The 27527-nt window shown below is 35.8% G+C and overlaps 1 protein-coding gene across 3 annotated transcripts in view; it reads left to right on the top strand.

Annotated features, from left to right (window-relative positions):
- dpp6b (dipeptidyl-peptidase 6b) overlaps nt 1–27527 on the top strand; it is a 141104-nt gene that overhangs the window by 6484 nt on the left and 107093 nt on the right. Inside the window, exon 1 of one of the 3 annotated variants that reach the window (XM_051913383.1) lies at nt 10423–10494. The exons of 1 other annotated variant lie outside the window; for it this stretch is intronic. In XM_051913383.1, coding sequence (XP_051769343.1) covers nt 10438–10494 — 57 coding nt within the window. In that variant the 5' untranslated portion in view covers nt 10423–10437. Of the gene's footprint in view, nt 1–10422; nt 10495–21753; nt 22424–27527 lie in introns of those variants that run through there. One more of the 3 variants, XM_051913369.1, reaches the window with a different exon arrangement.

Here is a 27527-nt window from a genome sequence, read left to right as displayed (position 1 = left end):
TGCTTCAGCAGAGGGAAGAGCTTCCGTGAACTTATAAATAACAAATACTGACTGTTACACAAATATCTATCAAATGTCTTCAGAATTCCTGGAATATAGTGCACAAAAACAGTTATGTTGCTTTATAATACTTTTTGCCCTTTTTTTTTTTGAGCTTAGCAGTAATAACTGAAATGGTCCATATAAGATTTTGATTGGTCCCATCTGACTGATTACATATTTCATATTACGTATACACATTACATATACACATACATTACATATTACATATACACATCACATATGCACATTATACATTTACATTTAGTCATTAGAAATAAAACATGAATAGAAAGTATTCTTTTATGATTTATATAGTTTTCTCCATACCACCTGAGGGCACCATGCATACCACTGGTATAATGCATTTCTTATAGCAGCTTGTCTTCAATTAAAATGTTTTTGGTGAGCAGCTAGTATTCTTTGCATTTCTTGCATCAGCAGTAGACAAATAGAAGTGCCATTCTGTGTGCTGTAACTATCCTGATTAATTAAATAATGAAGGCAACCGAAGGCTATTAATACAAATACAGCTCACTCTGCAACCTCAGAGTTTCAGGAACATATTTTGTTTATAAAAATGGGATTTAAACTTCTGTAAAGTGACATCAGTGACAGAGATTATCCCTGCACCTGGCACAGACCAGAGTAGTTAATGATGGATTTTGTTGTTGATGTTACAAATGAATGTTGCTGCAGGGATGAGGCGTAAACGGACTTCTACAACACAGGGTATTTATTAAACAAAGGAAAGCAACCAAACATTAATCCAACATAACATCAAGAACAGACCGGGAGTGCAGGGAGTGAGTCCTATATAAAGGGAGTGATAACGATGACAACCAGGTGCAGGGAATCCAGGGAGAGTGGGAGAGCTGATGAGGGAAGTGAGTTCAGGTGTGGAAAAGGGAGGATCATGGGAAACGGAGTCCGGAACAGGCGTGACTGTAACAGTTGATCATTTTCATTATTAATTAGTATCTTTTTTTCAATCGATTAGTTGTTGCAGCCCTAGTGTAAAATTTTGGTGGTACAGTAGATCCAGGGGACAATAGTGACACAGTGAAACTAGCATTGTTTACCTGCTGATTCATTATCTAGCTGGTAAACATCTGCAGCTGCAGCTAGTACTCACAGTAGAATAAACAAATGCACTGCAAAATAATACAGTAAAGGCCTTTGAGAACAGGCGAAGGAGGTTGAAACTACAGTAAATGTGACCCGTGATGGCAAAATTAGTCGGAATGCGCACAGGCTAATTATGAGCTACAGGCAAAACAAATGAAAAATGTTAATTTTGGTCAAATTTGAGTTTTTCATAAAAATTTGTTTATTAAGCCCTCGTCTAGCGATCCCAATGCTCCAAATAGCAATTAAACATCTAAATGTACTCTCAAAAAAATGATTTTTTGATGCTGTTCACTTTATTTAAACAACTTATTTTGATTCAGCACCATTGTATTAGGTTTCTGGTTCAAATTTAATTGCTTCATGTTACATTGACTTGAAACAATTACTTTTTTGACTTAACTTGATGTTTTCATATTAAAATAACAAGTTTCAATCAAGTAAACTCAACCAGGACTCAATCAAACAGGACTTTCACTTCCCATCATGTTTTGCAAAGGGGCTGATCTGGGAGGGTAAATGTTGAAATAAAGTGTTATTTTAAGCAGTTTTTAGCAAGATGAGAAAATGGAGAGACTTTTTAATGTTCTTTAATTGTAATGCAACAATTAAAATTGTTTTAATAATAAAAACAACTGTTTTGGGCATGCCATAGATGGAATAAAACCATCTTCTGGTTAACACCTAACAATAAGAGTCTTTATCGAGTAAAGATTTTGTGGAAGTTGTGAAAATTATTCTTGAATGCATTCACTAAATAAACTAATCAATTAAACTGAATTACTTGTTTTAATTTCTGTTTGATATTAATTTTAGGATAATGAAACTTAATGGTTTTGGACAAAATTAAGAATGTTAAACTGATTCAACTAAATGGCATTGAGTTAACCTTATGTAATAAATTTAAGTTAACTGAAATAAATAATGTTAATTAAATGCAACATAACCAAATTACGTGGAACCTGTTGACATAAAAATTTAAGTAAATCCAACGTATCATTTTTATGAGTGTATCTTTATTTGTACATTTTCTGAAAGGAGTAGCCTACCTTTTCTTGTCCATGAAAAATGCCGTTTCTCTCTGCTCGCTTCTCGACGACTGGCGCTTCCCATCAGCACAAGTTTGGTATAGTTTTAAAGCGCAGCATTTCAACTTTGTGAATATTCATAGCGAATTCTTGATGGCATAAGTCTAAACCAATGATTTTCAAACTCATGCTGATGTAAACAAAACATCTTATGCTGCCTTCACATGCTATCGGAAATTTCATAATTCCCACTTCAGATGTCGTGATTACGAGCTTGTTGCATTCAAGTGCTATGTTGTCGGATTAAGCAGGAATCATGGAGAACACCCGGTTATATTTTTAAAATTATATTTAGTGTCCCTTGCACTGACAACCATAAACATTCATGGTGCTATCTAGGCCTAGTCCACACGTACACGGGTATTTTTATAAACAGAGTTTTTCCTTCTTCGTTTTTAAAAAAAATTGCGTCCACACAAGCACGGTTTTAAGAAAATCTCTGTCCACATGAAAGTGCAAAAACACGCTATGAAGTGCTGTCAAAAGCCATGTTGGCCAATCAGAAGCCTGGAAAAAGTTTATTACTGGTTTAGTAGGCTAACAACATTGTCATTTTATTAAGCATTTTATTACTATTACTATTATTATTAATTCCATAAACCAGAACAAAACACAATGAGACATATTCATTCAAAGTAAAAAAATAAAAAAACATTGTCATAAGCAGTGACCTGCATAGTATTAAATTCCGACACCTGTTCCACAATATAATGGGAAAACTGTACATATATCTGTATACATGTTATAAGCCCTGTTAGCACAGTTATTAGCAGCAATACTTTGGCTACGTCCTTCATTCCACAGACTCGCCTCACGTAAACAAAGGAGATAGCAGAGCACAATCTGACTTCAGACAAAGGAGATAACAGCACGCACTACGATGTCACAGGCCAAAATCTCCGGTTTCACCGTCTACAGGACAACGCTGTAACCAGAGTTTATAAAAATCTTCACCCTGGCCGGAGTTTTCAAAAAAGTTTAGTTTCAGTCACTGGATACTGCGTTTGTGTGTGGACGAACGGCCAGACCACAAAGAAAAAGCTGTGGTTTTGAAAATACCCGTGTTCGTGAGGACAGGGCCCTAGATGCTGTCTTGCTGACGATTCTGTAATTTCGGTCAAATACAGCTATCGTTTCTGTATATAAAACACAAAATACGCTTCAAATGATTATTCATATGTAAATATGTACTACATAAATGGCAAGACAAAGACGATCTAGCTGTTGTGGGGGGAAAAAAACGAATAAATCATACCTGTCACAACAGTAGTTCTCCCCTCCACCATGTTTAAAGTTCATGGCCTGCCCATCTCGGAAATTATTTCCGAACTTCCCAGTGGTAAACATGACATGTGCATTCATGTGCAATTTTTACCTAGGAAACTGGTATTTACAGTAATTCCGATAGCACGTGAAGGCAGCATTACTCACGCTGACTGACACATCCGAAGTGCGCACAAAGACCCTGTGATCCCGATATACACATATACACAGAATTACAGTATTTCAAAATATCTGTCTTGCTGAGTATTAACGCAAACATTATCTGTTAAGTGAACATTTGGTTAACTGTTGGGGGAAAAACATCTGATGTTACAGTAGATCTTAATATATAGGCTGTCTGTTTCATTAATGTTAATCAAACAATTGTGGTATCATGGGGAAAAGAAGTTGAATATATATTTTTCCTTTAGATATTTGGTTCTGACTTGATGTGTGCCGAATTTGGTGTTATTACCAGGATTTTAAGGTATGGTTGCTAGGTGATTTTGTTTTGGAACCTTCAGAAAACTTTAACCTTGAGAGAATTTGGGCTAATGCCACTAAAAAGATTTAAGTAAACTCCAGCTAGTACACAACAAGGTGGCACGACTTGCTCTTCAGTGTCTGTATCGCACAAATATTAACAGTATGCATCTCCATCTGATTTGGTTGAGAGTGGAAGATCGGTTGACTGAGGCAATTTTATTAGCCACATGGAAGAATTTACAGTTTAAAATTCCATTGGATCGGTACAATCAATTAAAATGCAATTTACTTGCATTAAAAGTCATACGTATGCCACTAGACAGGCAACAGAAGGCAGATTTTCACTCCCCAAAGCAAAAACTAGTTTCCTTAAACTCCTTAAACGTACAGTAGTATATAGGGTAAAGAAAACATGGAATTCTCTGCAATTGTCATTAATTAAAATAACACAGAAATTACATTTAGGAAGGCAGGTAAAGGCACACCTTGCATTATCATTATTTATAGGAGGTTATGCGTAGAAGCTAGTAGGATGCATTATAAGTGTTAGACCTTTTTTGTTGTTATTGAGAGTATTTTAATGTTTTTGTTTATGTGATAATTAATAATATATGTTTTTAAGCGTTGTGTGGACCCCAGGAAGACTAGCTCTGCTCTTGGGTATAGCTAATGGGGATCCAAATAAATAAACAAATAAAACTCGATTTTTCTCAAAATTGACTTTGCTGACTTTATCGACTTTAAAAATTTGTGTCAGTTTTTTTTGTAGGGTTTTTAATAGAGATTGTGAAAATAACTTTTAAATTAAAAAAAAAAAAAAAAAGAAAGAAAATTTGCCCGTTGCGACTCATCTTGCCAGCACGGGTCACAAATGTTAAAACAGCCTTCAACAGGGTGATGAATAACTTGTGATGAGTTTTATTCAGTTTTTAGCTTTTTACATTTTGTGCTACCGCATAACTTACAGTGTTATAGAGCGAAACATAATGAGATCTCTTCTCATTATGCTACAGTTGTCAGCTAATAAAGAGCTTGACTTGATTTTGACAGATCAGTCCGTTTTATTCTCTCAACCTTTTAACAGTGTTACAAAAGGGAAGCCTAATGGAATCAGTGCTTTCTGTGAAATCTATCACAGAGGCTGCCTAAATGGATGATAACCTCAGAAACCTTTCTTCAATCAAACTCCAAAGTGTCATGTCTGCTGTTCTCTTCTCTCCGCTCAGTGGACTCTATTAACCGGGCTGAAATCTCTCCAGTGCAGGATTCTGTTATTTTTATGTGCCATCTGTCTCCCTTGAACTGATGCGGCTCATTTATGATGCCAGTATTCATCCAGTGCCTGTCACTGCTCTCCACAATTTACACCAGAAGGAAAGGTTAGCTGCCATCATTTACTTTTATTCACCAATACTCTAGATACTGCTGAGTCTTTTGGATTTTTATTTCTCTGTTCAGGTGCAGATGTATAGTCCTCTGAACTAGTTCTGATAGTGTTGTTTCTCTATCAGTTTATGTGCTAGTTGGTGGGCAGTACACATGCTCTGTTGGAACCCTGGTTTGGGTCATTTCTTGAACCCACTTCCCTCTCTTCTGTCCAGTTTCCATTAAAGGCAAAGGAGCCAGAAAAAGTAATAATAATGTTGAATTTTTTGATGTAATGACAGCACTTATATATAAATAAATAAATAAATAAAATAAAATAAATAGATAAAAAATAATTATTTCTCTTCTTTAGATACTGTATAAGAGCTTTTGGTATTTGGTATCATTCGTGTTAGTAGTGTTATTTATGATCACTGGGTTTGTGTGTGACGCCTCCTTATCATCACCAACTTAAAGAAGATGGATGCATAGAGATTTAGATTTGCATGTTTAACATTTATTCTCATGCTCATCGAGTTCCTAACATTGCAGTAATTTTACCCAACACTTTTTTATATCAATAATAATTCAGTGACATATTGAGTGAAAATCCCCATTTTAACAATGCAGTAACATTTATGCCTCAAAACAATGTAAAAATATTCTTAATCTAAATAATAAGATTCATCCCTAAAGTGGAGGATTACTCTGAGCTTACAGGGCAACAAAAGTTTTATGTTCTGCTAAGCTGCTTTTGTTAAATGGATAATTCAGTTGTGCTTCTGTTTAATGTGCTAGTGGCAAAGTCTTAAATTTGACAGTCAATATAAATGAGCTCTTATTGGTCTTCCTTGTGCTAAATTTTAACTTGCTGCCAATAGCTCCTCTTGAGTCATTTCAATAATATGGTAAGGGTTTAAAAAAAAAATAATACTGTGACTGCATGCTTCTGATGTTTCTTCAATGCAGATTAAAAATTAAATCTGTGAAAAAGTCTGTTTTAGAATGTCCAAAAGCTAAAGTTAAAAATTAAAGTTTTTAAATTAAAGCTAATTAAATGGGGTCAATTACATCCACTGATTTGGAGCATGAAACTGAAGCTGTGAAAAATCTTGTTCTGAAATACACAGCTCTAATTAGGAATTCACAAGATTAGGAATTGAAAACGTAATGACATATCAAAACGAGTTATACAGACTAGAATTATCATACAAAAAGACAAAGGCATTCTTGATTACTTTACACATTCACCTATCAATAATTGACCTATCAATATAAACATATTAAAATATAAAGATATTTATAAAAATATAAATAGCTGAATAAAGAAGTTACCATTTTTTCAGTTAGATCTTATTTGATTTGTATATATTTGTTTATTTTGTAAAGACTGGCAAATTTTTGTGAGAAAATACCCAATGTTGAGGGCAATAATCAAATATAATTATTATAGTCTAACATCATGCTGTAATGTTTTATGAGGTTGTCTGCATCTATACCAGTCAGGAGCAGTCCATATTTTTGGACAGATGAGAAACTATTTCTCAGATTAACACTTAACTGGACTGATATGGAGGAAGAAAGAGTTGCACTACCCTCACCCAAGAGAGAAAAGGCAATATTTTCAGGATCTCTACTTTACAGGGAGGTGGTCAAGCAGAACTCAATCAAGACAGACTCAGGTAGCCTTCGTAGGCCTGTAGGGAAATATCCTGGTAGACAGTGGCTTGTTGCCTCTGTGAATTTGTATGGAGTGTCTTCAGTCATTCACTGTCAGTGTCAAAGCCCCCCCCCCACCCCCATGTCCATGGTCAGACCTTCAAACGTTTAGACAATAACACAAGAATGTGTTTGGAATTGAATGCTAAGAATGAACAAATAACTTTAATACACATATCTAATGTCTTTCAGTACTAGATAATAAATATGCAGATGTCACAAAATCACAATACATTTGAAAATATACTTACATACTAACTGGGTGCCCAACAAGCTCATGGAACAAGTCTGGCAGCTGGGTGGCATCTAATAGCTCCCATAATTTGTGTCCATACTTGGCTCTGCCTGGGAATTTACAATCACTGAATAAATAAGAATAATTTAGCTCAGTCTTAAATGCAGACCAAACTATCGATCCATTTTTCAACTTTTCCGCAGTTTTAAATCCAATGAGGTAATCATCAGTCATTATGTAGAGGTCAAATCAATACCACCTTATAAACACAGTGTTGTGGACTCTAGCAGCCTGCAAATGCTGATAACTTCTTCACCAAAGCCCTACACCATCTTTAAACTGACCCTAATGGAGGATGCTGTGCAACTCTGCCTCATTTCATATATCACTCCTTATGAGACAGCCTAGAGGGTCCAAGCCTGTTAACTGTGCCCAGGGAGCAAAATGAAAAATAACCACCACCACCATGACATAGAAATTGCAGCTTTTATATCCTTCTATTTAATTTTGCTGGTGGCCCAACTCCTTGGAGACAGGAAGCGCGTTATATCAGTCTTTGTTTGTAACATAAAGAGTAAATGTTATTCTATGAGTTTTTGTGATTGTGTTGGAAATGTTTTGTTGACCAGGCAAACATGGAGGAGACAGTCTCAAAAATGCATTTTGGGATATCGCATAAAAAAACGCTGGATGGAAACGCCAAGATGCGCATAAATTCTAAAAATGTGCATAAAAAAACGTATGTGCTCAAATGAGTAGGATAAATTTTTTTACGCGACACGAAAACATGCGCATAAACTATGATAGAAACACTTTTACTGAATAAATTCCTTGATGCGCATCAAAAAAGACATGTGACTTTGCGATGTAACAGCATAACTGGACCAACCAGCGGACCAATCTCGTTGCACAGTATCTGAAATGCTGTTTTTGGTCATTCTGTAATGCCTGAGCAAAGTCTGTTGTTGAAGTGGTTCGGTTTAATTCCCTCCCAGAAGCGGGACTGCGTTCACAAATACCAGGCATTTGAATGCAAGATAACATGACAGCGTTTATTGTGTTTCATCTGCACGCTCTGAGGTGCAAATAATTTATTATATATGAAAATTATTATATACAGTGGCTTCTATTGCAGAAACTTCCATTTTTCTTAAAGATATTTAGCGCCCATGTATCAGAAAGTGGTGTTTTTGTTCTCTTTGACTCGCTGGATGAAAACAGTGCTTTATTCGCAAATGTTTTATGCGATATTCAAAATATGCGCATAAGTTAAATACGCAACTTTGGATGGAAACATAGCAAATGTCACAAATGTACTGGTTTGATTAAGTTTGTTTTAATTTTTTCAAAATCCTAAAACTTGCTAGAATCTTTAAAATGTCAGATTTGTAATGTGTCTTTTGGACCCTACACTATGTTGTACTTAAAAAACTTCACAAGTTGCTTTATAACAGCATTTTTCTTGCACTCAGATATCCACACATACACTTGCACGTTTCATTTGCCAATTCATGTAGCCGTCCGTAGGCTCTTGACATTTTGGATATGTTTATATTCCATTACAGCACATCTTGTGTCTCTACCCTCTCAGTCAATTAAGAGCCTGCTAGCCAACTATACTGTCTGCTTTTAATAAAACTCTCTTGTCTTTTAATGAATTCTACTCTACACAGTGCCCCTTCTCTCTCTATAGTCCTCTCCTGTGTCCAGAACAAATCTTTCAGAGTCACTGGGGTTTGTGTAATAAATTCTTTATTGGGTGTCAGAAACCTGGACTGGGTGCGTGCGAGGCAAAGATACTCCATAAATGAAATTGCATGGACAACAGGGATGCCAGCACCCTGTCTGCATGCTGGCACCTCATGACGTGCAGCATAAATATCACCTGTACTGCATAATTTGCTAACCATTCACTAGACTAGATTGATCTATTTCAGGGGACCACATAAACAGAGAAATGTGCAAATGCTGACCAATGTCCTTGTGGATATGGGTGCATGTATTTGTCAGCACTAGGGCTGGGTGAAATTTTTTATAAAAGGATGATATTTTAGCTTTTTAGCAATATTTAGTTGTCATGTTAAGTCTGTTTTGGTTTCATTTTCAAAGACTTGGTTTTTTCTCTTTGTTTTCCTGCTTCCTTTTGTCCTGTGTTCCCGCTTATCATTTGGTAATTCATTGTGTTAGTAATTAGATCACACCTGTTGGCATTCAGTTTTTTCAAGTCCTTCAGTTTCTTCAGTTCTTTGTCGGGTATTCTTTGTGTTTGTACACACTATTCTTCTGCTGTTTAATTAAAGTTGCTTTACCAATTGAAGTACTTCTGCTCTCATCTTCATCCTTGTGGACTACATCATGATATCAGTAAATCCCAATATTAACGTACTTGTGCTGAAATGGCTTTAATGTGGCTTAAAAATAACCAAGGCATGTTTTCCCACCTTTTCTCACTAAATGAACACAAGGACGAATATATGACAGGGGCATGCGATCCATAAGCAGCAAATGCTCTACATACTCAAGCCATTTGAGAGAATGAGTTTGAGGACTCTCTAATTCTTCTTACTTCTAATGAACTCTCTAACAAATCATTGAATAAATTCATTGAAATGGACACTTTGAACTCATTCATGGAAATGATTTGCACTTACCAACACTATTTTTGCTACTGAAACCCAGCCCTAGTCAGTTTACATATTCATACTTTTTCCTTTGGTCTTTAAACCATTTGGCAAGGGCTGCTGTCACCGGCCGCTGTTTTTATGTGTGTTTTGTGAAATCTGCCCAGAATATTTAAGTGGTTTACCCTCACGCTTCAGTGGGGCAACACAAGAGAGAGGGAGGGTGAGAAGGAGAGAGAGGCAGCGCAAGGAGGAGAGGTAAGGGAAGCCGGAAAGGACAGAGAAATTGACTGAGAGAAGAAAAATACAGCTTAGAGCAGCGGGTGCCGTGGAATTGCATACTTCGCTCAGAGGTTGTGCATGTGCAGCCAAGACTGAACGAATAAGAGTGAGAAGAAGGAAAAAGTGAACAACAGGCAGGTAAAAGACGCTGTACCACAAGTGGACTTCCATACTTTGCTGCTCTGCCAACTCAGATCCGTATAGATCTACAATGTCAGTCCTTATTGCCACTCAATTGAAGATCGACACAAGCACTTCATCTAGAAAGGTAAGGCCTTGTATTTGTAGCATTTATGTCAGCCATTCCAAAAACCTCATTATGGATGCCAAACTGCAAGCTTGATGTTTGTGATATTACAAGAGAATATGGTAGCATGTACATACTATGCACATATTATAGCTATTTACAATAACTGGGTTATAACTAGGTACCAACCCTGAACCTACCCCTAAACCTAACCTTAACCCATGTAATTACCTTATATTACCTGTACTTTTTTTGGGTAAGTACAGTGTAAGTATGTGTACTGTAAAATTAAGTGTAACCGACAATATGCTAAAGCACAAAATGTTTTGATTACAGAATTTGGCCAGTGTCTACATTAGGGACTCATTAAGAACATTGTCCATGTTGTAAGACATGACAAAACTCTTAAAGTGTACAGTTGACAGAACTACATAAATTAAGGTTTGATATGTCCTGATCATAGCACAGTCTTTATCATTGAGTTCAAAAATGTTTCATTGGATATGGATGCTCAAGCATCTAAGGACACTTCTGTTCACTTCAATAGCTAATTGTATGACTTTTTCTGTGCCTTTTCAATGCCCCGATTACTTGCAAATGCACACAATTTTGAGAGGTGGACTATTTCACTTTCACTCAAACCGTTTCAAGCTTTTTAGTCACCTGTGCCAATACATAATAACATGCACACACAGACACATTCATGCAGAACCATAAAGAGGATAAAATAACTTCTTGTTGGACCCAAGGCTGAAATGCATTCTGCTATCCATTGAGACTCAATGCTTATCACACCCTGCAGCACAGGCGACACTGATACACCGCACATCAGTTACAGTGTTCACTGATAGCTAAAGTAAAATCTTTTTAGGGTTTACCTGAAGGAGGTGACCCTCTGAAATCACCACTAGTTTTAGACTTGAAGAGCATTGCGAAGAGTTTATAATACATGCGTCTAATCCTTGCACTCTCTATAGATGTCTCTCTGTCTAATTTACTCACTCATTTACTCCCACTGTCTGCTCCATATCATCCTTGGATAAGTTTCAATTTCCCTGGTACCTTATCTTGGACATGTTAAAATTGGATTTGAAGGCTGTATGATGTGCTTGTTCTCTCTCTCTCTCTCAAAAAAAAAAAAAAAAGGTTCAGTAAACAGAAAAATCTTCAGTGACAACACATACTCATTTTCATGCTCAACTTCATGCAACTTAATGCAGAAGAAAAAGATTAAAGATGAAAGTGAAAGGCAATAGGCATACATGGAGGTTCTGAATGTCGTACTGTAATTTGTCGATATGCCCTGTAAGAATAATGATGACCCATTCGTAACACAATTTTAATCAAAGCTTCCTAAGTAGTTATGAATAAATTGCCTGCTCTTGCAATCGGTTGACTCTGCAAAAGTGAACAATTTTCACATACCTCAGGTGGTGAGAATAGGCTAAAAAATTAAACTTCATGTTGGCCTTGCATGCCTGAAAGACAGTTTAAGAAAATTTTACAGCATTAGTTTTCTAAAGGTCACTTTTTATGGTGCTTAAAGTAAAAAAAAAAAAAAAAAAAAAAGGATTAGGCTAATGAAAAAAAGTAGTGCAGCAACACCAAATGCTTAAGGAGACCAAAAACGAGAATTGTCATTATTTACGCACCCGGTAACACTTTAGTATAGGGAACACATATAAACTATTAACTATGACTTTTCCCTCAATAAACTCCTAATTTACTGCTTATTAATAGTTGATAAGGTAGTTGTTAAGTTTAGTTATTGGGTAGGATTAAGAATGTAGAATAAGGTCATGCAGAATAAGGCATTAATATGTGCTTCATACGTATACATATTCAAGTAATATGCATGCTAATAAGCAACTAGTTAAAAGACCCTAAAATAAAATGTTACCACACACCCTCATGTCGTTCCACCTGTATCACTTTATTTCTTCTTCAGAACACAAAATTGGATATTTTGAAAAATGTTGGTAAACATTTAAACAGTTTTGGTGACCATTGACTTCCACTGCATGGACAAAAAGGCACAGACATTTCTCAAAATATCTTCATTTATGTTCCACAGAAGAAAGAAGTATACAGGTTTGGAATGACAAGGGTGAGAAAATTATGACAATATATATATATATATATATATTTTTTTTTTTTTTTTTTTGTGAACTTTAACACCAGTATGTTTACAGGAAATACAGAATATTCCAACAAAATGCAAATAATAATAATAATAATAAATAAAATAAAATGATAGCAAAGTCAATAAACCTGAAATGTGCAATACAGTGCACACTCAAATATACTCGCATTACAGATATACTTTTATAGATTACTGTAGCTTAAATGGTAGAGTATGTCGCTAGCAGTGCCACGGTTACGTAACTGGATTTCCATATATGTGTTCATCATATGTGTCCATATGATGAACACATATACTGGTAAAATGTATACTTTGAATGAACTGTAAAGCCATAATTCATTTACTTCCATTTGACCAGAAATGCAAGCTTATGCAAAGACGTTTGATCTTTTGCTGCATACAAAAGCTTTATGAACTCTGACAGTCATTTAACCAATTCAAAACTTGACAAACTTGTGAATTAAAAAAACACAAATAGTTTTCGCTGCACAGAAATGCTGCATAGTTTCCAGTATTGCTGGTTCTAAGGTCATTTTGCATGCTTAAAGCTCAGTGTGGCTGCAGCTTAAGTTGCTTTGGATAAAAGCATCTGCCAAATGTATACATGTAAATATAGACCAATACTATGGATCGTAATTTAATTGATATATAGAAAAGGAGCATGAATGTGTATGTATATGGCTGTGGCACCCTGTTCTGTTTATACCCTGTTAATATTATGTATGAGATTCATGCTGGACAGGACTGCTTTACATTACAAGTAGAGTGACAAAGAAACTTTGAGTAATGAAAAAATACATACCATTACCATATAAAATGGCTGATACTGTGATAGATGTGGGTCATGAAGCATACCGTATACAACACTGTAAACCATTAGGAAAAAGAAGAAATGTTAGAAGTACAGCTTTGATTTGACTTGGTTGTAGGCAAGGAAATACCCTGGACAGAAGGCCAGTCCATCACAGGACTAACATACACACACAGACATAAACGTTCACACTCAGACCTACGGAGAATTTAGTGTCTTTGATTCACCTATACTGCATGTCTTTGGATTGTGGGAGAAACCAAAGCACCCGGAGGATACACATAGCAACTCAGGTAGAACATGAAAGATCGGAGAAATGCCGCAAGGACTCAAACTGGGGACCTTCTTGCTGTGAGACGACATTGCTACCCACTGTGCCACCAGATGGAGGAAGTGAATTGATAGAAATGAGTATATCCCTGAATGAGTGCTAGCATGATCTACAGTATATGCGTTACTAAAGACCCACTGACAAATCAGTAAGATGTCCTACCTTATCAAAAAACTCCTTCAGCTTTCTTTATTTCTTTATATTTAAAATTACTTTTCTGCTTATTCAGCAACTGTCCATTACAGTCAATGAGGCAGCAAATTGAGATATAGCCCTAAACCTTGAAACGATGTTTCTCTGTCATCCTGTGAGCCAGGTTGGTATTGCTCAGAGTATTTGTGGCGCGTCCTGACAGATTACTCTATTGATCTTTAGTGGCTTAGGTCTGCTGAACTCTTCACAAAGAGAGATGCTCTTTTAAACACAGTTGACAGCTCAAAGATAAATCCACAAACAACCAACTCATCAAATATCAAGAAGTTTACACCTGAGCAAATCTTTGGTTGTCCGTCCTTAACGTTTGTGCATTTTAAAGAAACTGTCAGTGGGCCATGACTTTGTACTGGGCATTCACAACTTTTCCAAGAGTTCTTACATTCTATTTTTCTTTTTCATTGACATTCAATGTACCGTTTATAAAGCAAAACGAAGTTTTGAGAAAATGTCCAATACTTTTGTTGAGTTAATGTAGCAGTGTTTTTGACATACCAATTAAATATAGGCTTCGTGCCATAAAGATGCTCTGAGAGTTGAAGTACTTTAATTGCATTCACTAGTGTTATCCCAGCTTTCCCATAACTTTCACTAACTTTCTTTAAAAATTCTAAATGTTAGGACAAAACATTCTTAAAATAATGTTTATGGAACGTTCTTATAATGCTATTAATTAATTCTCGTAATGTTGAGAGAAAACGTTCTTAGAATAACTTTCTCAGAACATCCATAGGGCTCATTCACACAGAACGAGACGCGGGCAGTGGATTGGGGAAAAAACGCAAGGTCTCAAGGTGTATTTTTTAAAAGCTGAACTGATTTTAACTTGCGTGCTACGTTTTTAGAACGCCGTGTCATGCATGAGACACTGCAGAGGATAAGTGGTGTGGAGAATGGATAGAATAGTAGAAGAATAGAATGTTCATTTAACCTTCACATAAACCAAGAAAAAAAAAGTTCTTATTACATAAAAAAAAAAAAAAAAAGTTTAAAAAATGTCCATTCAGAAATGATTTCATAACTTAATGGGAATGTTAGCAAAATATTCTAAGAACATATTTTTTGTTAGCTGGGATATCAGTACAGTCGAGCTTAACATGTAACTGAGGGCCCATCCACACGGAGACGAGTTTAGCTATATACGCAAAAATTTTGTATCGTATAGGCGTTTCGTCCAGACGGATCTGGTGTTTTCAGAAGGTGAAACCGCTATTTTTTTTAAACCGGGTCCCAGAGTGGGTAAATCTGAAAACGACGCCCTTTGCGTTTTCGTGTGTTCATCCAATCCGTATATTTTGTGAAACGATGATGTCATCACCCCACGTGTCGACCAGAGATGTTCACGAGTCTTTTATCTGGAGTCCGAGTCGAGTCTCGAGTCATTAAAAAGAAAAATTCTCATACTCAAATCCTATTTTTTTATCCTAGTTGTATAATATAGACAAAACAATATGATCTTTCTATCATCTGTTTTGTTTGTAATAAAGGTCCTAAGATGTAAGGGATAATGTACATCTAGCTTGTTACTTCATAATCCATCACAATGTACAAAACAATTGCCCTGGCAACACGAGTAGTCATTTTCAATACAGTCGCTAAGCGGACGCAAGATGGCGCCAGTGAGTCGGTTTGTTATACAGCAGTTTGCTATACAGCTTCGTTGTTATTGACGACAGTCATTATCAGAAAATATCAAACCTCGGAATGTTTAAGAATGTCAATAGAAAACTGTACGCATGCTGTTTGCGATACCTTAAAATATGAGCTTTAAGTAATAAATGGATTAACATCTCTTTCTATCTCTCTCTTATGGACACATTAAGAAAGAGAAAAGATGCATATTACGAAAAGATTAATAAAACGTTAGGTTTAAAAGCTAGATTTTTATTTATTTTTATTTTTGTTCATGTTTTAACAGGCTGGCAATCCAAATTTGCCATGCAGCTTCACCACAGTATATAGCTAGCTGTTCGAGTTAATGTGACTGTCGATGCGATGTCTCATAAAACTTGATGTTGTCACTCCGGTGTCTTTAATTGTTTTCCCGCATTCTGTGCATCTAGCCGATCTGACATGATAATAAACCCAAAGGAAAGAACATAAAGCACGGTGGCTCCCGTCATGTTTCATGGGACTCTTATGACATTTCGGAGTTTACGCGCAATACACAGACATACGTAATCAGATTCTATGACAAGAGTCCCATCTACCACGACACGTAGGGAAAAATCTGTGACGCAGGTATTATAAAACCATTCAAACACAACACAAATTCTTTATTTATTATATCAGTAGTTAAGGGCAAAAGACTTGAGTTGTTTTTAAAATATTCACGAGTCTTTTGTGTCGAGTCGAGTCAAGTCTGAAGTCATTTCAGGTCGAGTCGAGTCAAGTTTGAAGTCTTTTAAAATGCGACTCGAGTCCGAGTCACTAACTCGAGTGCCCATCTCTGGTGTCGACCCTAGTCAGACACCGCTAACAGCACAAAATGGCAACAACAACAACAACAATAGCGTACTACATGCTTGTGTTCGTGCTGCAGAAGCTACCGAGCCTAAAGCTTTATTAAAATAAAGCTCTATTTCGAAGCTTTATTAAAGTTTGTATACAGTGCGCAAGGTTTATGCGCATGCTCCAAGTCTTATTCTTTGTTTTTAGTGTATCTCTATTGCAGAATTACAGCGCCACATGCTGATCTGGCATGTATACTACATCGTTTTGAGTCGTTTCAGTGGTTTTGTGATATGTGGTTCAGACGAGGAAAAAGAAAGATCGGATAGGGAAAGCTCTGGCTTCGTGTGGATGTAACCTGAATGTTGACGCACAATTGATTGATGAGGAGTTTATTTCGCAACTGAACATGGATCTTATTAGGGTGACCTTCACTGTGGTTAATTGCATTTTGATATACAACACTTAAGCAGAAACACATCACTGTCTGTCGTACACAGGCTGTAAGATATTCTAGAGATTGAGATTTTACTTCTTTTGAGATGCAGCCATATTGATCCCATACAGACAAACATTTCAAAGTCCTTTTGAAGGATTTATAGTGTTATGTTGTGGATGGTGCAGAAGACTGAGCGACAGAATCTCTCATCGCAGTCACTTTTACTCTTCCTTATCCATGTTAAAATGAAAGCATATTTCATTTTGGTTCATTATTTTTCATTGCTATTTGGAGCTTCATTGTGTCCAGTAGTGTGTGGTGCAAACTAACCAACGATTTCTCAAAGTCCAGCCACAATATTTGTTCTAAGATGTGAGTTTCTACAATGTCAAGTATTGTGGTGTGTTATTTAATTATATTTTATTATATTGACTATGATGAAATTTAGCATTCATGTGAATTTACCTCATCAAAGATCACAAAAAGATTTCCTAGACTTGCTTACATTTAACAGGAAAGACCCTTGGACATTGCATACAGCCCTGTTTACTTCAACCTGGCTTTTGGGTAGCAAAATGTGGTTGTTAAGAGTTTGAATCATGCGACATCCCTTGAGGTCGGGTTTAAGAGTTTATCATCTAGAAGCTACGATTAAGGTGTATCTATGATAGCAGCCTCTCTAGTTTTGCCCATTTAAATCAATTAAACCTGAACACCTTTGTAGCACTGGGTGTATGAATAATGCAGGCCATATGTTATTCAGCCTCAAGCACACTTAAGCTGACTGCCTGCTCTGCAAGAAAATGAAAATTACTCCCAGTAAAAGGGAAATTAATTGATTCTTACACACTATTTAATTTCCTATGCTTTCTAGAGATATTTGTGATACAGTCTGGACCACATTAACAAGGACTGAATGTATTTGAGCTTGATTTAATAAGGTAAATGGGCTCAACATTTATTATTTCTTTTTAAATGTATTTAGAGTGTTCTAAACAAAAGCAATTAGTTTGTGTTTATTGTATGATGTGGATTATAACACTTAAGGAACGTCATGCAGGTATTCAGAAAAACACAAGCATAAAATTCTAAGAATTACATACAATTAGCCAAAAGGGAAAAGAGAGAGAGAGAGAGAAGCATAAAAAGCTTTTGGAAAAATATTTTACCGTCAATAAATAAATGCAGTAGAAAGACACTTGCTTTTCCTGGTACTAGTGCTATATTTACAGTACATTCATGTTTTAGAATGGTATTGCTTTTTCACAATTGCAGGCCATGAATGTTACCTGTGCTTTAGAGTCCCTTAAAGTGCCCCTATTATGCTATTTTAAAGGTTGCTCATTTTCTTTTGGAGCTCTCCTACAACAGGCTTCTGTGCATCATAGTTCAAAAAGCTTTAATTTTCTTATAATATACTTTGCACATCACCTCATTTCTCAAAGATTCTCAAACGACTTGTTCAAAGGTTCAGTCTCTCTAAACTCCTCCTTTCCGCGAGCCTACTCTGCTTTGATTGGTCAGATGGCCTAGTCTGTTGTGATTGTTCTACCGCTTACAGTGTGTGTCGGAAACGAAACGCCCATTACGTGAATCTCAGCTCCGGAGGCTTCCTCAATCCTCAGTAATTGTATATACTGTAAAGACAGTAATGATAGCGTCAATTTTACCATATCAATTTGAGTGCAAGTTCGATGACGAAACATTGAAAGAACTAGTTATTCAACCCAAACTGCCGTCGCAAGGACAACTTGAGCAGGACATTTCTCAGTGACAAGTTTTTACTCAGTTTGTCATACATTATGATATGTTGCAACTGTAATTCCTCTACTTCAACATTAACAAGTGTATGTCCATCAACAAACCGATGTGTATATTTCTAATTTATTGAGGTGCACATTTGGGAACTGTATCATTACCTGTATGTCAATAATGGAGCATACATTAGCCGAGCATTAATGTGAAAGGCTGATGTCACATTAATGTTTGAAAAAAATAATCTTTTTGCGAATCCCACGTTGACCGCACAGAGATTTGAGAAGCAGACGTCAGTAAAATGATGGGAATACTAAAGGTTGGGATTGTACTGCTGTGCTATTGTTCTAAAAATGAATTTTAACCATTGATTCTTCACATCCTCATTCTTTGGAAGTGAAAATAATGCAAATTTGCTTTCACAGCACAGAAAATAGCTTCTTCTCGACATGTACACATCACAGACCAGCTACAGTGTTTGAGGGAGGGTCAAAGAAGACGTTCGCAGGGAGCCAATGCAGTCCATTGGCGGGTATTATGCAAATGTGTTACTGCGTTATGTATGCAGGTCACGGAAGTGAGACTGGAATTCTTGACAACTCATTTAGGCTGTTAAGAGTCGATTCTTTCTTTTGGGAGAAAATAACTTTATTTATTGTGCACTTTTGGCTTTACAACTTTGCAGACCGTTTACATTCACAGACAGCAATATTACACAATGCTTGTAAGGTAATATTTGAACAAGCATAATAGGGGCACTTTAAAAGCCCTGAAGCACATTATGTACAATGTTCTTTCTGCTGCAAATATATATATATACCATGACCTGCTGCATAGCACATTCTCTTTTTCATAATCTTGTTTCTGTGCTCCATATGGTCCTCCATTCAGATGTAGTTTTGTTGGTCCTGATAAAAAAAAAAATCATATGGGTCATATGATTAATATATTATATAAAATATTAAACTTAAAGGCACAGTATGTAAGTTTCGCCGCTAGAGGTCGCTTATTCAAAACAATAACAAAGGCGTAGCTTGATGATGAATGAGCGTGGAATCATGGGAGTTGTCATCTTCAACTCCACAGCCAATGGAAAGCAATCCGACGGTACTCAGGCAGAAATCATGTTCATGGATGAGCTAATGTATTAAAGTTTTATTAACATTACTGTGTTATGAAGCAGGGCGGGGCAGAGAGCCTGGGACATTTTACATTGCTGTTTTTATTATGCTTATATGTCAGCTGCTGACACTCCTTTCGTTTTGTTGTTTAGGTATATTTTACAATTAAAGTTATGTTTAACGTCCGCCTCCTTCCCAGAACTTGAACTTTGTTACAGTTACGTTTGATCACTTAAATTCACATTATTGTATTTCATTCTAATGAAATAGCCACAAGCGCTAAAATTCTATTCATTCAGGTCACTTTATTTGATAAATTAAAATTGTGGGGTAATGCAGCGCTGTTTTACTTGGTCAAAACAATCATACTAAAAATACATTTGAGTTTGTTGAAAGTTATGTTAACGTTACACTGTGCGTTCGCTCAGTGGCTGGTATGAGACACTTGTTGCACATTGCAGTAAGCTAGATCATTATTAGAATATCATATTAATAAACGCTGGATGACTTGTGTTGCTAAATGGCATGCAATTAATTTTAAAATATATTCTATGGCAGATAAAATGCTGTATTACTATTACTACAAATAAAGCTCTTTCTGATTATGCTATGTTAGCCACTTGAAAAATAGTGTTGTCTCTGAGGCATAGTAGAAACATGTTACTCGTGGTAAATCAAGAATACAAGAGATTCAAACAATAAGTCGTGTTGAGGTATATAACAATGATTAGTTTTCTGTCAATAAAGTTATCTAAACAGTTGCTCACCTGTTTAATAAAACACATAATATATTTAAGTTTCTTTGGTGTTTCCATGGTTTCTACGGAAGTAAAACCAAAAATCAAGGGTAATGCGGCGCAATGACATGGGCCATTACTCTGGTAAAACTGCAGATTTCTTTGGATATAAACATTGTTGAAATCATTTGGGAATAACACCATCAAATATTATTGATGCAGATTTCATAAAATCCATTGTTTTGTGGTATTAGTTGGTTTGTCTCACTTTTAAAAAAAAAAAAAAACAATCCGTCCCATTAAATACAGTTACAGTCACTGATATTATGAAAATGTCAAATGTTGATTAAAATATCAAAATCACTTGACACCTTCATGAATGCTAACTGTCAATCCCACACTGAGCAGTGGCTAACTTAAGCTTCTTATTTTTATCCACAGCATATTTCTGTCAGTCTGTTTACCCTTTTATAGAATACATCCCCACAGTCATATTACAACAAAGCTATATTAATGTAACTTACTGTGCATATGAGGTACAGTAGCTATGACCTGAATGACCCAAATATTGATATTTAAAACACTTACAATTTACACAGTTTGTTTTTTGTGAATGAAATGCCAAAATTTAGAGAAAACTCAATGTTTCCATTAAACATTCTAAAGGGCCTAGGAGCTGTAGGAAATGAACATCTGAGACTAATTAGATTTCAATGCTTTTTTTATTTTTTATTTTTTATAAAGAGTAGTATAATTCGGTAGATTCATCATTTCTGTAAATACTAAGACTGCGACTACAAGAACAAAAGTTAATTGCTTTACTACTATATCCAGCACATTTCGCGGGAAAATAGCGCCATATTAACGGTTAAGTTAATGTTCGTGTGCTGTAGTTGTCCAGGTGCTGAACGCATGACGTAAGGAGTATAGATGTTAAGTTCCAATCGATTTCATTTTCAAATTAAAACGTATTTTCATGGTTTAATGGAAAGTATTAATAAACTAACTGCTTGCTGTTTAAAGCAGCCTGCGCTGTTGTATTTCATTTTACCACGGTGTGGCACTCCAGTACTGCGTATATGACCTTTCCAGCATTGTTTAGAAGTAAGAGAAAGGTTATTCCCGAATATTGAACATTTGTAAATGTCTATCAATTGAATGGTTGATACAAAGTCTACAGTTTCGGTCAGTGTAATTGCTCTTTATCTAAGTGAATGTGAGATTTGAGAGCCGTGCGTGGTGTGTATGTTCTTCAGATAAATATCCTGTCAGTAGTCACTTCTCATGCAGAACGCGTCTCATCCACACACACACACACACACACACACTGCTCTGCGTAAAGCTCTCACTGCTGTCCTTCCATCGCCTCATCCTCTGAAATGGAGTGAGATGTTGTAAGCTCTGTTTGTTAAATCCGTTGACTGAGTGCAGTTTTATATAGGCTGTTGTCGCTTTTCTGCAGACGGGCTATAGAGGAAACAACGTGCTTTGAATGCAGAGCAGACTTTCTCTAGTACCGCCCGGGCTCCAATCAAACCCATAAAACAGAGAAATTACTCCAACGAAGCGCATTAGAGATTAATTTCAATTAAAGGATTCGTCTTACTGCCTTTCTTCGAAGGACATCAGGCTCTGGGCTATTCGAGAAGAAAAGCGTTTACCTTCTGCGGGAGGGGGACATTAAATTAAGCACATCTAGGAGAGCAGCTGATGAGAGATCTCGCGCTTTGAGATGCTTTAGTGATTTGACCGGACTCATGGCTTCGCTTTACCAGAGATTCTCGGGGAAGATTAATACCAACAATTCTTTTCCCCATCCACCTGAAGCCAGTCATCTCCTGGGTGGACAGGTTCCTGAGGATGAGAATAAGACTGGAAAGAGTCCTCATCACCCCTCAACCCGACCTGCGGTCCAGTACCGCAAGAGAAACGCCTGCGAGGATGAAGACGTAAGAATTGCGCTTTTATTACCTTTACGCGATTAATGTATTTTGTACTGGGGACGATATTTTGAACTTTGATGTTTTTATAGGGCACGAATATATTTCCCCCCATTTTTCACAAGAAATGAAGCAGAAGTAAAAGTTGTTTTTGCATGTTTTAGGCAAAGAGATTCTTGTTGTTGATTCACGTGTAATGTGAAAGTCTGAGTTTGTCGTGTAGTGCATCTGTTTTAAACTAGGTTTTAAACTGTAACACAACAGTTACGGTTCCTGAGGGTGTTTAGTTCTCTAAAAAAGGCAAAACAAATAATGACCAGCAGGGTGCTTGTAGCTAACACGTAATCCAAAGAGTTTTTACGAAAGGCTACGTCTGCCACATGTTATTTTCACTATTCACTGATTTGACCTTCGAAGACAAGAATGACGTCAGAGCCGATGATGCGTCACAAATCGTCGCCTTCAAGCAACCTGTGTTATTGTTTATATATATATATATATATATATATATATATATATATATATATACACACACACTACCTGTCAAAAGTTTTACTATTTTTAATGTTTTTGAACGAAGTCTCTTATGCTCATTAAGGCTGCATTTATTTCATAATAAATACAGAAAAAACAATACTATTGTGAAATATTATTACAATTTAAAATTATGGTTTTCTATTTTAATGTACTTTAAAATATAATTTATTTCTGTGATGCAAAGCTGAATTTTCAGCATCATTACTCCAGTCTTCAGTGTCACATGATCCTTCATAAATCATTGTAATATGCTGATTTGATAGTCAGTTATTATCAATGTTGAACTGTTGTGTTGCTTAATATTTTTTTGGAACCTGTGATACTTTTTTCAGGATTTATTGAGGAATAAAAGGTTAAACAGCATTTATTCAAAATATAAATCTTTTCTAACAATATAAATCTTTACTATAACTTTTTATCAATTTAACACATCAGTGCTGAATAAAAGTATTAATTTCTTTAAAAAAAAAAAAAAGAAAAAAAAAATTACTGACCCCAAACTTTTGAACGGTAGTGTATATTGTTACAAAAGATTTCTATTTTAAATAAATGCTGATATTTTTTAACTATTTATTCATCAAAGAATCCTGAAAAAGTATCACAGGTTATAAAATAATATTAAGCAGCACAACTGTTTCCAACATTGATAATAAATCAGCATATTACAATGATTTCTGAAGGATCATGTGACACTGAAGACTGGAGTAATGATGCTGAAAATTCAGCTTTGCATCACAGGAATAAATTATATTTTAAAGTATATTAAAATAGAAAACCATAATTTTAAATTGTAATAATATTTCACAATATTATTGTTTTTTCTGTATTTATTATGAAATGAATGCAGCCTTCGTTCAACATTAAAAATAGTAATGTTTCCAAACTTTTGACTGGTAGTGTATATGTATATATATATTAGCAAAAGGTTGAACAAAAAGTTGGCGTATAAAGTTTGGGTTAATTGTTTATTACCTTTAAATAGTGCACTAAAGCAATTTTGTTTTTAAATATTATATATATAATATTTTAAAAAGTCAGACGTAACCAACATGCAGGAAACCATTTTGTTGATATGTTTAGAGAAAAACATAAAAAAGATGACCCCTGTAAACATTTGTTATATATATAAGGCATGTTTTGTTCTGGTCAAATGGAGTAACCATGAGAAAACTTCTTCAAATTTTGCCTTTTTAGCTAATATGAATTTAATCCTTGTGCTTACATCAGTATGTTTTAGTAGTAAACTATGCTCATCTCTAGCTGGTTTATTTCAGTCTACAGACATGATACTAAGTGCGTGATTTCTTTGTGTCTGTGGGGAATAGCATACTTGGCTAATGGAGGATGTATTCACTTTTCGTCATTGAAACTGTCTAGACAAATCGTTCATGCTTTGCAGGGTCAAGGCCTGCTAGAGCTGACTACAGAAGGTTGTGACTGAAAAGGTACTTACTGTAAAATAATCTAGACCACTGGTTATTTTATAAAGATTTTGTTTCAGACTACTCAGAACCACAGGTATTATTTTACAAACTAAGACTAAATTATGTTTTACATAAACCAATTGCAGTACTGTTTGGTCACATGTTTGCTTTGGTATGTTACATTAAACTGTTCTGAGAGCTTTCGCCTCACAGACAGCAACTGGCTCGTTTAACGCGCTTTGGATCCTACTTTGGGCCAACAGAACTGTGAATACTCTGAAGTCACGCTTCGTCCGGTGACAGTCTGTCAGGGCAAGTGGATTGTGCTGAATAATTAATGAACAAGGCAGTGACAATCAGCAAACAGGGGGCCGTCTCAATCAATCCCACTTGATTGTGTTACCTGTTGTGTTTTGCAAGAAATAATTGTTGTGGATAAGGTTGCGTGAAACAAAAGTATGGTCCAATATCAATTTAAGATTAAAATTTGAAAATATAATATGCCAGTCTGGCCTGGAACGCATAGGAACAATTCACAGATCTTTGTTGTTGTCAGACAGTACACAGGTGAATGTATTACATTTGCAAACACCAATATCTGTAAAACCTTGTGGAGTAAAATCACATCTCTAGCATCAGATCTTTACTGCTCTTATAATCTCATTCATCATAAAGACAAGAAACAATGAGCACTTGTGCCCTTCACATCGTAACTTCACCTCAAGCCATTTTCACCGGCTTCAGCTCATCATTACCATTAATTTTGCCACACAGTTGTTTGTTATAATGGTACTTAGTGCAAATTAAAGGTGCTCTGAAAAAAAAAAGTGGATTTACTTTAGTGGATTTAAATTTCACTCAGAAATTGCTAGTAAGTTTCACAAAAAAATTACAACGAAACATCGAGTAATACATTTATTTAAAAATGTAATCATTTTCTTGTAAAACATACTCCAATAATCAAACTTCACAGTGTGAACTGTATATATTCTTTTCAATTCTTTAATTATTTTTCCTATCCTATTATATTTCCTTTCCTATTTTTCCTAGCTTGCAAAGACAACTATAAGTAAATCAATCATTAAAGCGTAAACACCGGCTCTGAAATATTTATACATAGTTATAATGATTGTGTTCTCCTTCTCAATAGTCAGTCAATATGCAGTGATGGTTAAGTTATTAGATGGTTAGACTATCCATTGACTTCCTGATCGACAGGCTGTCAGTGTATAAAATATCACACCAAGTTTTTCATCTTGTAATCCCTTGCTCTGTTTGGCAGGGCTGTGAGCCAGTACAGTGACCTTAATTAATCATCCATAGGTGGCTGGCCCAGAATAGAGTGACATTCAAAAGGATAGAGGCCTGTGGATATGTTTCCTTTCATGAAGAGAAGCATATTGACTTTCTCTGTATACCCAATCAGGCGGGGGCAGTCAAAGAACCTGGCTTTGCCTTGTGTCACAGTCCACAATGTGTGACAGACTGGATAAGATCAAGCAGACTGCCTGAAGACAGGAGGTTGAGAATTACAAATCGTGACTTGCATGTTGTGGTTGAAGTCTCGTCATGTGAGCCTCAGGACCCAATGAGAACGGCTGTTTTTTTTTTTTTGTACGTTTCACTAGTGTACTAACTAAGCCACATGACTAAGGACATTTGAGTAGGTCAATCAACACAATTTTTTTTAATTACCTTTCCACACACCAGTGAAAATGATAGTGCCTGCGTTGAAATGTCACACTCGATTGTAGGCTTACTTCTCTATTATGAATAATGGACACATAGCTTTATAACACTAATGGCATGTAAATTAGTATCACACAGAATTACATGGCCTGTCCTTGATGCTTTACATAGCGTAAACACTTTGTCAAGCAGTCATACTGATAATGAAAAATATATGAAAAATTTTGTACAGTAAAAATGATCTCCCAAAATGCTTTTCTAAGCTTTACTGAATACAGGATGCGCTTATCTCTGTGCTTAGATCCATTCCAAGAAATTAATCGACATCTAATCTGGTGGTTACATCACATCTCTCTGGAGCATACTCAGGTTATCCAACTGTTTCAAAATGTGTCATTTCACTACACATCCTGAGACAAAGTCTTTTATAGGAGGTGAGAGTATTTTGCCAATGTCAGATATGGTATTGTGAAGAAAAACACTACCGCACTATAGTGTTTCATAAACCAGTCATAAATTACACTTGACGTTTCGCTCCATTGACTTTTATTTTTACCCATATGAATGTGGGACACTGGAAGCTTATGCAGAGACATTTTTCATTTCAATATGTGCAAAGTCTGACCTCCGAATTCATATAAAAAGATGTGTGTTAGGATTCAAAGAATACAAACTTAAAAGTCACAGGTTTAAGGTGCAGCTGGAAAGTGAAGTTGATGGTATATTTGTACACTTTGAAGTCACAGTCAGAATTGACAATTCTTGTTTTTTATAGACTATTGCAGTGTTTATAATTTAGTCTTTTTTTGTCACAAAATCAAGTCCCGTCCTACATACAGTATTTTTTTCTAGTTTGGGAAGACGTTTCACTCGTCACAATAGGGAAGAAAAGGCAATTGCAATTTCCATTGTATGCTTTGTATACAGCAATTAGAATGTTCAACTTTAATGCCTACCATATTAAATGCTCATAAGCTTTGTATTATCACACAAAAAATTAAAATGTCAAACAGTGAAAGAAAACACATTACCTGGAATCTAGAAGTAGTAAAACACCCAAATCTGACCTTCTGATTTTCACAGATTGACATTTGTTTACTCAATGTACAGTATCATTAATATGTAAACATCCCAACCTGAGCTCACAATTTGTACGTATTTTACAAGTGAATTAACCACCCCGTAAAATACGTACGAATTGTGAGATCAGGTTGGGATGTTTACATATTAATGATACTGTACATTGAGTAAACAAATGTCAATCTGTGAAAAAACACTTTAGCAAAAAACATACAAATTTGTACGAGTGAGGTTGTAGGAATTTGTAAATTTTTTGCTAAATCGTACGTATTTTGCGAGTTGCCAAATTCATATGAATTCGTATGAATGACCTACCCCTAACCCGCCCCTAAACCTACCCGTCACTGGGGTTTAGACAAATCGTATGAATTCGTATGAATGTT

This window comes from Ctenopharyngodon idella, chromosome 2 (assembly GCF_019924925.1).
Source record: "Ctenopharyngodon idella isolate HZGC_01 chromosome 2, HZGC01, whole genome shotgun sequence".
Classification (NCBI taxonomy): domain Eukaryota; kingdom Metazoa; phylum Chordata; class Actinopteri; order Cypriniformes; family Xenocyprididae; genus Ctenopharyngodon; species Ctenopharyngodon idella.
Note: the sequence above shows the minus strand (reverse complement) of the source record. Positions and strands in the feature narration are given on the sequence as shown.